The sequence below is a fragment of the Oryzias melastigma genome, linkage group LG12 (assembly GCF_002922805.2).
Source record: "Oryzias melastigma strain HK-1 linkage group LG12, ASM292280v2, whole genome shotgun sequence".
In the NCBI taxonomy this organism is placed as follows: Eukaryota; Metazoa; Chordata; class Actinopteri; order Beloniformes; family Adrianichthyidae; genus Oryzias; species Oryzias melastigma.
Window position 1 is genome coordinate 12,113,701 of NC_050523.1, and position 10,924 is coordinate 12,124,624.

The 10,924-nt window shown below is 37.9% G+C and overlaps 2 protein-coding genes across 3 annotated transcripts in view; both read left to right on the top strand.

Moving 5' to 3' along the window:
• The first annotated feature begins 1,952 nt into the window (after positions 1-1,952).
• On the top strand, positions 1,953-7,168 carry zmynd19 (zinc finger, MYND-type containing 19). Of its 2 annotated transcripts, none has more exons than XM_024299619.2 (6): positions 1,953-2,251; positions 3,422-3,481; positions 3,577-3,683; positions 4,248-4,388; positions 4,490-4,670; positions 4,751-7,168. In XM_024299619.2, the coding sequence occupies exons 1-6, from the start codon at positions 2,201-2,203 to the stop codon at positions 4,892-4,894; spliced, it is 684 nt and encodes a 227-aa protein (XP_024155387.1). In that variant the 5' UTR covers positions 1,953-2,200; the 3' UTR covers positions 4,895-7,168. The 2 variants fall into 2 exon arrangements, with proteins under 2 accessions (XP_024155387.1, XP_024155386.1); XM_024299618.2 differs by lacking the exon at positions 1,953-2,251 and adding an exon at positions 2,655-2,786.
• A 2,420-nt stretch (positions 7,169-9,588) lies between these two features.
• The window catches only part of tmem141 (transmembrane protein 141), a 5,010-nt gene continuing 3,674 nt past the window's right edge, over positions 9,589-10,924 (top strand). The window contains exons 1-2 of the mRNA XM_024257726.2: positions 9,589-9,764; positions 9,917-9,983. Coding sequence (XP_024113494.1) covers positions 9,711-9,764; positions 9,917-9,983 — 121 coding nt within the window. The 5' untranslated portion in view covers positions 9,589-9,710. The remainder of the gene's footprint in view (positions 9,765-9,916; positions 9,984-10,924) is intronic.

Genomic DNA, 10,924 nt, shown 5'->3' on the forward strand with positions numbered 1-10,924 from the left:
AGAATTTACTGTGTTAACACTGAAGAGTAATTAGAGTTAATAGACTTTTCAATATTTGCATAATATACAAATCTCTAAAAGATGAGATAAGTAAATGCAGTACAGCTGCCCTCCAGGGGGCGATATTCACAAGCACTAAGTCCAATGTTTAAAGAGTGTTACATGTGCTAATTTAGACATCAAGGAACAAAAAAAAGAAAACTAATCTCTAAAATATACAAATTATTGAAATATGTTATTAAAACTTGACAGAGAAACCGAAAATTACATTTAATTATTTACTTACATGAACTTTTTGTTTGAAACAAGGGGTTTGGAACAAGAATTTGTTTTTACACAACTGGCTGCAGATTGGAGGGCAAAAGAGAAAATATTATTGAACCACGTGTTTCACCTAGTTACTATAAAGTTACCATAGTCCTAATTGGGAAAAAAACATGTATAAATATAATTTTATAAAATAAAAAATGGGAAAATTGTTTTAACATATCAAAAAGTTAATTACTTTGTATTTCTACTTTCATGTAATCTGAATGTAAAAGACTCAGTCAGAGAATTCATCTATTCTAAATTGTTTATACTGTTTTTTGAGAACAGTAAAACTAAAGGCATTATTTAATTCATTTCAGATTTTTTAAATAAAATTTTGAAAGTTTTAATTCTGTGAATTTTGTGTAGTTTAAGACTTTATGCGTTACCGCCAGATTCTCATGTGAGCTGCTGAAGTCACACATGTCTCACTGCCCATCCTGGAGGTAGTGACAATTAAGCATTAAGATCAACCATGGCAGTTAATGTGATCACAAGATATCATGTTTGAACTGCTATTAAATTTCCTTCAGTGACCTTCACTTGAAGAGAACCAAAGCTGCATTGTATCTGTGAACACCTCCTTTCAACGTTTGTTTTTCTTTAAAACACTGGTGGCCTTTTTCCAGAATTACAATCCCGAAGAGCATGGCTTTTCCTAGAGAGGGTTGATTCTTGTTCTGACGGAACTGGTTTCCTTGTTTGCAGCCACGCTACTGGAAAAAGCCTTTAACCTTATTCATAAAATCCAATGGATATTAAATTTGACATATAACAATTTAGGCAATAAGGTAGTGAAATCATCTCAGTACTGTGACATTCTCACAAATAGAATTGTCATTTACCAGACCAATCATCTTTTGATCTATACTAAAAGCATTCCCAGTGGTCATTTATTATGCAGTTTTTAGCAAAAATGTATAAAACCTATGTCGCTTTCTGGGACATAATTTCTGCAGAGCGACAGAAGTTAATGAGAAAGTAACCTCTGAGTTGTGGACAGGACTGTTGGTCCGGAAGTTAGCCTGATCTAATTTCCCATCAGCCTGCCCTTTGTTTACGTTCTCTCTCGCTAGTGTATACCACCTCACAAAAAAAAAGAAAGAAAAATGGCAAGCAATGTCGGAGCTATGCATCCGTACAGTGCCAGACAGCAGCTCAGACAAGGAAAATGAAAACGTACATGGATCGACATATATTGTCTGTTGATCACCATAGTTTGAATGAATACTCAGAAACACAGATTTACTTCTAAATTATTTCACATTTGTCCTCCATCATCATCAAAATTATATAAAAACATGTTAAAAACACCAAGAATGTGATTTTCACTGGAGTGGGTATTTTAAAGTTCCACAAAATCACCAGCACTTTTTAAAAGCAAACCTGTGCTGTGGAGAGTTCAAACTAAAAATGACTTTTCCAATTTAGCTTGAATAGTTTTTACGGTTTGAATAATATTATCAGGTCACTTGAAGTTTAAGTGCGCTTACTTATCAATTTATTTCGCGCGCAAATGCCTGTGCATGGTCACGAGAGTTCAATGGCGTCATATCTGAAATGGGTGGCCTTTGAACGTTCCCGTTTCCTATTGGTCTGAGTGACCTCACTTCTAGCACCAAGCTCACATCTGATTGGTTGATTCACTACTGACTAGTTCCTCTCCCCGGTCCCGCCCCCCTCACAGCAGCTCGCTCGGCTCTCCTGCGCCAGCGGTGGTGGTGTGTCACCGAGGCAGGGCTGCGGCCGGATAGACCCGGACACAGGTCAATTACCGCTCGCTCAGTCTCAAAGTGGCATCGCTGAGGAGCTTCCTCGGCGAGCTTTCCATCCCGGTTCCGATTAAGTTGGATCCCCTTCCTCCCGGTGTCACTGCAAGCCCGTCCTCCTCATGTCGGATTTCAAGCTCGGGATCGTACGGCTCGGCCGTGTGGCCGGGAAGGTGAGCTGGATCTCAGGGCTGCCATGTGCGGCCGTGGGAGGGCCCGCGGGGATTACAAAAACAGGCTTGAAGTAACTGTTACAGATATTAGTCGATGGTAGTTAGCAGCTATAATAACAATGCGGTCATTGTGGACTCAAGTGTCGTTTAGCTTACATTTTTAGCCTCGTTTGAGCAGAGAAGCCGGCCGTGTCGAGCCAGACTGCTGCTCTGAATGCCGCCGCTATCAGTCTCGATTAGAGCTAGCGCTAGCTAGCAGGTTACATTAGCTTCATCTAATTTCGAAACAACTGTGGCGCAAATTAAAACACAAATTCGCGTTTTTAATTTGTATTCTCGGTGTTGTTGTTACGAGTGCTGAAATGTGCACATTTTATTGCCAAGTGGCGCAAATTTATCAGTCGTTAATAGTTAGCACTTCGCTAACGGCTGTATGTGGATTACACTCAACTGTTTGCTAATGAGGAAAGTGTTGCCACGCTTATCACAACTGACTTTTGCCGGGTTGAACCGCGTCGTGCCGAGCTGTGTGATGGTGAGACGGAGATTTATGATTTATTTAAAGTGAAGGATGATGTCAACCCCGAGTATTTGTTCCACGAGGATGTGACGTGAAAGAAGGGCTGGATGTTGGTCTGGAAACGCTGCTGGTGTCACAAGACACCCGGGATGAACCGGACAGTTTTTGTGTGAGCTCTGCTGGGTCGAGCTGCCCACCTGCTGAATGACGACAACCAGCAGCAGCTCGAGACGCCTAACGCACGCGCACATATACATAAAAGCACGCTGCTAGCTAGCTGTCACATTTTGGAATATTCCATTTTTTTACATTATTGTGGCTCACACTAATATGCATTTTATATGCAGATATGTGTTATTTCACCAATTAAATTTTTAAGTATTTATATTATTAAAATACATTCCTATGAATCATTGTAATTATTTTTTGTCGTTGCAAAGAAAGGGAATTATCTAGATTTAGTCTAAATATCTGATAGTAACTATATGACCCAATGTAAATTATTCTCCTTAATCTCTGATAACAAATCCACAATTCCAAACGGTCACAATAAAAAATACATTTTTGATGTGTAGAACGTTTATATTGTGACTAATTATGCTTCAATGTGTAACTGACACTATCATTTATGTATCCTATTATTATTTTAGACAAAATACACTCTAATTGATGAGCAGGACATACCACTGGTGGAAAACTATGCCTTTGAGGTAACACATTTTAATTTTTAGCACTGTAATTTGAGTGTTTCTGTATTTTATTTCCCCCAAACAAACAAAAAATCCCCCTATTGTTTGATTTTCAGGCACGTATGGAGGTAGATGCTGATGGGAATGGTGCTAAGATTTTTGCTTATGCTTTTGATATTGGCAAAGGACGGTGGGCAGGCAGACCGCTGCACGAGCTGCTATGGTGAGTACTTTTAAGTGAAATTAAACCTGTTTTCTTTTAGGTACTGATATATAGTTTCCTCTTTTAGCTCCAACACATTGACTTTGTTGAGTAAAACAATAAGGACAAATGGACATCAATCCAAGCGTTTACATAAAACACAAAATTTACATGATTGCTCTACCTTATCACCATAAAATTATGCAATAGTTTTAAATCCCTAAAAATGACAGGATTATTAGTGAAGGAATTATCTTGGAAGTGTCTTTGAAGGATTTTCAAGAAGGCGACACACATGAACAAGTTCCCTGATTAGAACTTGGAATGCCAGTTGGGCCACTTTGCTTCACCGGATGAATATTCTGGAAATTAGTCCAACTTGACACTCTTTAAGCCAACTCCCATTTGACCTTTTCAGGATTTTCCTGATGAGATCAAGTGATGTTAGCCTACTGTATTTCCTGGACTAAAGAATACCCGCATAGAGGTTGATTTTAAGGAAAAAAAGGTCCTCAATTCTAGATGTAATATTTTTTTTTTTTTTTTTTAAATCATGCTGGTAACACAACTGTTGTCTATACTCAGGGAGAAGCACAGAGGAGGCATTGCTCCTAGTTTCCAAGTCATCCACATTAATTCTGTGACGGTGGACAACCGACTAGACAACCTACGGCTGGTGCCAGTGGGGTGGAGCCCCAAGCCCGAAGAGATTTCAAGCAAGCAGAGGTAGGAAGAAGATCTCACTTGAAGTCTATTCTTCTAAAAACTCAATTTTGTAATTAATAATTCTTGATCCCTGATATTTTGTCGTGTTTTTCCTTGTTCAGAGAGCAGTCTCTGTACTGGCTGGCCATCCAGCAGGTCCCTGCAGACCCTGTGGAGGAGCAGTATCTGGAGCTGAGTCGCACACGCTACTACAATGCTAACGGGGAGCTGGTGGAGGAGGAGGAGTGCTCCTGTACTTATTACGAGTGCCATTACCCTCCTTGTTCACTCATCGAGAGGAGGGTATGTCGATACTTAAGTTTGTCATTGTTGGATAAAATGTCATAGGATTAAAAAAAATGATGTTTTGTATCTTTTGACAGCTGCGGGAGTTCAACATCTGCGGGCGCTGCCAGGTGGCTCGCTACTGTGGCTCCCAGTGCCAGCAGAGAGACTGGCCCGCCCACAAGAAGCAATGCCGCGAGCGTAAGCGAGTGCTGGCCCTGGAGTCGGAGCCTGAACGATGATCTGCTCTCATCCTCCGCAGAGGGAGAACAGAGGGACTGGGTTTCACTTGCAGGGTGGGAGTGGGGAGAAAGTGGAGAGTCGCGGAACGTTGCTTACAAGAGACTAATGACAGAGGACAATGTGGACTCGACAGTTCAGGGGGTAAGAAGATGGCAGACGAAAGGAGGAGAATAAAGCAAAGACATCTGCCACTTCCCAAAAACCTTTCCCCTGGAAAGGTTTTTTTTTTTGTTTCTTTTGGGGCTTTATTGTTCTTGAGGAGGGAGAACCTCAAGCTCAACCTGCTGCTATGTTTTTTTTTGTTTGTTTTTTTTCTTCAAAAGAGGAGAAGCTGTCCCATTCACAAACTGGACCAGCTTCTTTGGACCACACTCAAACAGACCGTTGTCGTCGTCATCCACTTGTATTCTTCCACCCAGCCACTGGGTGCCACAACGTCTGCATTAACAGCAGGTGGAGGGGAAGGGGGGCCCTTGGGGCCACAGTATCCGTTGCTCAGCTGGTACAATGGGACATGGACCTTTTCACTGTATCGTGCCCCTCTCTGATCCCTCACAGCTGCTGCGTTCATGGTCATCAACACCATCGCCGCCTCCCGCTCTTATCTTATTCCCAGCCGGTTATAACACAGACCAGATAGATGTCACGGAGAAAGTCGCACTACCAGTATTGAAGGAGTGTTTATGGATGTATGCATATGTGCTGCCAGTGTGCTGTAAACGTGGAAGTTAACACATGCTTCCACGTTTGATTAGTGCTTCTTAAAGGGGCCATAAATACTCAGATTTTAAAGTCATTTAATCAGAAATTGTTCATTCAATGAGATTTTTTCACTGTTTCAAAGTAGTTGCCAAATAAAGGCTTAATTTTGTATTTGATTTTCTAAATTTAAAGTTTTCTTCTTTCTCCCCCTTCCATTTAAGCTGTTTTTTTTTTTTTTTTTTGCATTGTCCAGGTACAGTTTACTAAAGCTGGTGGTGATGTTACTTTCAAAGGCCTTGAAAATAATTTTTCCACATAGAAAAAAGAAAGCAGGTGTTTCCACAAGAAGACATTCTTCCCGTGATCAAACTCACAATAAACCTTGCAGGTGATCACACACAAACGCGATGTGAAAGTTGTCTTTACCAAAGTGTCGTCTCACCCGTTTGTCAGTCGAACATCCCCGCAGCCGTTCTCATTTTGCTGGTTATTGACGGACATTTCTCCTCGTCTGTATGTTTGTCAGGTTGTCCTGAATGCATTCTGTGAGGTGCTAGGTGTTTTGTGTAAGAATCTTTTTTTTTTTTAAGTTGTCAATTATGTATTTATTTAAACTGATTGTGAAACATGTTTTTTGTGATTATTTGAAGGAGAGCTTTAGAAGTAATTGCTGAACATTTTTGTCGTATGGTGGATGAGGGACTGAACACTGACCTGTTACTGGATTCTTCTTTTATTTTATTGTTTTCTTCCAACTTCTATCTTTTTTTCCTCCCATGTTTGAATGAGTGAGTCCTCACAGTTGCATTTTTGATTCTTGTTCCACAACACAGCAGAAAAGTCACTAAAATCTTCCATTTGAGGGATGTCACGGAGTGAAAAACTTGAAGACCCCCCTTCTCTACCACTCCCTAGCAAATGTACATTTTATTTTGAAAGAGTATTCCCTTCCTTCCTTCTTTCTTTGTTACCAGCAAACACTTAACAAATGGGTCCGTACATTTAAACACGTGTCTTTGCCGCTGGTTAGTTGTTTTTCTGTAAGCAAGACACATTTTCAACTCTGCACTAAAAATTTGGCTCCGATGTTGGGATACTTGTCATTTTTTTGAGGGGGGGTGAAGGGAAGAGTGCAAACTTTTTTTTTTTTTTTTTTGACTGTACAGATTGTCAGATTTTCCTTCTTTTTTTTAAGAATATAAGCATTAATTACATTGAATTTAGGAGCTACAGTATGTGAATGGAAGTGAAGTTGGAGATAACTGACGGTTGCTTTTCCAGTGTAAAATTATAATAAAATGAAATGATCTTAACTCACTGTGCGGTTTGCTTTCCAACCAATGTTCGGACAGGAAGTTGCAAGTAGACAAAATCTGTCAAAGAAGTACCCAATCGTTGACGTTTATCCTTTTAGGATTTTTTTTTTCACCAGTATAGGCAGAGGCCTGTTTATTTATTTTTTTAAATTAATTTATTTATTTGATAAAACTGTCTTAAATGTATGTTGAGTCAAGTCAGTTTTCACCTACTACATGTTTGGGTCTAATATACAAAAAAATTCTCTCTTCATTGTTAACAAAAAACTTGAAACACTTTAGCTTTTGGAAGAACCTGTGAGAGATATAATCTATTTAAAAAAATCTGAAAATTCTGTATTATTTAAAAAAAGTATATATATTTTTATGCCACTGCTGCAAATAGATATTTGAACACCTGAGAAAATCAATGTAAATATCCGGTACAGTAACCTTTGTTTGCGATTACATGGGTCAAACGTTTTCACTTGCAGGAGGGATTTTGGCCCACTCCTCCACACAGATCTTCTCTATAGCCATCAGGTTTCTAAACTGTCGTTGAGAAACAGGATTTCAGCTCCCTCCAAAGATTTTTATATTGGGTTTAAGTCTGGAGACGGGCTATGCCACTCTACAGCCTTGATATGTTTCTTACGGAGCCTCTCCGTGGTTATCCCGGCTGTGTGTTTCAGGTCATGTTGGAACACCCAGCCATGACCCATCTTCAGTGCTCTGACAGGGAAGGAGGTTGTCCTCCAAAATCTCACAATACACGGCCCCAGTCATCCTCCACCCTCATAGTATGATGCTACCACCCCCATGCTTCACAGTAGGGTTGGTGTTCTTCATTCTGCTTCCTCCACACACAATGAGCGGGATTAAGGCCAAAAGGTTCTATTTTGTTCTCATCTGACCACAGATCCCTCCATGATTTCTAACTTGCAAAATCACAGTGTGTTCAAATACTTATTTGCCTCAGTGTAAATGATTGTAGAGGAAACACTGATGTAAAATTAAAAACTACACAAATAAACTCTTTAAAAGTAAAGGGTAAACCTGAAGACCTGAGGCCTTGTTGAGGTCACACAGGGTGATGTTATGGATGTATGAGGACTCCTCAAATTACTTGTCTTTACCTGATTCTCTTTTTTTATTTTTTGGAAACGTAGCAATCTTGTTGTCCTCTCCTAGAGGAGCAAAGATCATTCATAGAAAGTATAATTGTGTTCTCCATGGTGGAGTGGTTATCCAGCAACAGCTACTTTGGTAAACTGAACCTTCTTAGCAAGCCAGATGTTAACAGAAAATTTTGATTTCCACTTCTGCTGCATTTATGAAAAGATTTATCTATGATTCCTAAAGTCTATGACATGTTCAAATTTTTAACACAAATTTTGATATTTCTGTTTGCAATATTTTACAAAATTTTCATTTGTTTTGGTAGTGACTTAATAAAAAAAACTTCTAACAAAATTAAAACTGAATTTTTAATAATTGTTTTTAAAATGCTGTTTTTTTACTGAAAAAATAAAGGTCAGGACTTAAAAAAATCTACTCATGGTTTAATGCTGTAATTGTTTTTCTCATTCATTCATTCATCTATTTATTTTTCAGCACTAGATGCCCTGAAATGGGGGAGAAACTTGAGGACTTGCTGAGGATCCCTGTCGGTAGGTCTGTCGATGTCTGGCTCACCCTCCACAGGAGGTGGACAGGGTTTATTGCTCTCTGTCGTCCTCACCTCCTGTTAGAAAGAATGTGGTGAGAGCTGGGCTTGTGAAACAGCAGAGACCGGTGCTGGGAATTTGGCTTAGAAAAAGAAAACAGATTTCCCTTTCGACAAAAATCACAATAAGTAATGCTTATTTAAAAATATGATTGGTTTAAGAAATTAGACTAAACAAGATGCTGAATTTTCACTTTTTTTATTTCACTTCCATTTTTTTTTTTTATAGAAATGACTTTTATAGCAAGGTAAAACACGATAGTCTGCAAACTGTCCCACTTAAAAAGATGAGGTGTCTGTAATGTTTTTCTATGACATAATGTGGAAATAGAATTCAGGAAATCACATTTTTTGAATTTTAAAGAGTTTACTTAGCAGAAAATAAGTATTTAGCTCCTAGAAACAAGCAAAAACTCTGCTCCTTACACCCCTGTTACTGTTGTTTTTGGTTTTCACTTTTATGAATGAATAAAAAAATAAAATCTTGCATGTTTTGGATGATAGTTTACCTACTTTTATGAGCATACTGCATTGTTTATGAATGAAAGAAGAAAAATAAAATGGAAAAATGTAAAAGTGTCTGATTTAAAAAAAAACAACTGATAAAATGCTTATTTTGTAAACTGAATAAAATGTGTAACTTCTTTAAATCAGGGAGCAAATGCTAAACTTCACTTTGGCACCACAAGAAGAGTTCAGATGGGAAATAACAGTGGAAAATAGATTAAAAAAGTCGTTCTTTTTTAATAAATAAATAGAATAAAGTTATGCAATCAATCCCCATTAGAATTGCAATTAAAACTATGTAATATTTGATGTTATAAATAAGTTAAATGAATGTTCAAACCTGTCGGAGTAATTAACAGATATGATTTTTTTAGAAGGAATTCCGACATGCTGGTTTCACCTGTGCTGCAGTATTCCTAATGTTCCTCTAGATGTCGCTACAGATTTAAATCGACTATTGTGCTTTCTTCTTCTGTGGTTGGAAATGCGGATGTTTCACAACTGAGAACAGTTTGACTCAGACCTCCTTATGTGTCTGAGTCCTCTGAGTTTATTCAAGTAATTAATTTCTTTAATCTCGACAAAATGGTAAATCTCGGTTTGACCAAAGTAGATGACAAAGTGGCTGCTAAACATCCGGTGAGATCATGTTTGTTTATTTTGATCGTGACTTTCAGAGGACGCGGACGTTAAACATTTTGATTGTTGATGTCCTAAAAGCTACAAAAAACCTGCGATTCACTTACTAGATGACAGCTTTGATCTGTTTGAATTGTTTGCTTGTTTTCCAGGGGTTAGAGCCCTACGCTGCCTGTCAGTCTCATGCCTTCATGAAGGGGTCTGGGACCTTCATACTGGGTAATGTTTATTTTATTTTATAATTTATTCAACCAGAGATTCCTATAATGTCAGAGCATTAGCTCTCCTTTCCTAAATTAAACTTGTAATTACATATCTTAGCTACTTCATTACAATACAATTACTAAATATACTGTTGACAAAAACTCTAATTTTGTTATTTAGAGTTATTTCAGTGCGTTAAATAATGTTAATTACAAGCTCATTGTAATCTGGGAAGTTTTCAAATGTTAAATTGTGGAGGTTTGAATGAATAATTAAAACACTAACTAATGCCTGAGAATAGTAATACAACAACAAAGTGCACCATAATAAGTTCCTTTTTTTAATTTGGGTATACAACCCTAAAAGAGTCAAACAGAAGGGAAACTCTGAGAATGATACGTGCAAATTAATGATTTTACACCTTTTGTCATTGAAGGTAACATTATTTTTGTATTAGTTTATGATGACCTTTTTTCAAACTTTGAAAATTTCTAAATTATAATGTTTTGTTTAGACACAACATCTGTGTCACTGCTTGTGTTTCCCTTCTTGTTGAATTGGTTGTTTTTTACGCCAGCTGTGCACAATTTGCACTGATGGCTTCTGATTAAATCTTATTGGAGTTCTGAAAATTGCTTGTCCAAGTTGTTCTTTTTATATTGATCTGGTGGAATATCCACAAAAATGTATCTCCAACGCAGCGTAGAATAATGTTATCTAATGCCCGTACATCAGACTGACTCGGTCGTCAGCAATTGGTTTACTGTGTTTTTAATAACTCTATAAGAACAGTGCAGAATCAGTTTTTTTTTATAACATTGAAATATTTCACATAGAAATTTATTGTGGTTCATGGTACAAACAATCAGCTACAATAAATGGAGATGTTTAAAAATCAATACAAAAAGGGATGTAAAAATAAACAGAAAAAATGTGAATATGTTCTTTTTTTATGT

Excerpts from the sequence above, each read along its gene's own strand:
- zmynd19 (XM_024299618.2), top strand. The coding sequence starts at position 2,685 with ATGTGGATTACACTCAACTGTTTGCTAATGAGGAAAGTGTTGCCACGC. Across the intron at positions 2,787-3,421 it reads TCGTGCCGAGCTGTGTGATG|ACAAAATACACTCTAATTGA; the intron begins GTGAGACGGAGA and ends TTATTATTTTAG. Across the intron at positions 4,389-4,489 it reads GAGATTTCAAGCAAGCAGAG|AGAGCAGTCTCTGTACTGGC; the intron begins GTAGGAAGAAGA and ends TTCCTTGTTCAG.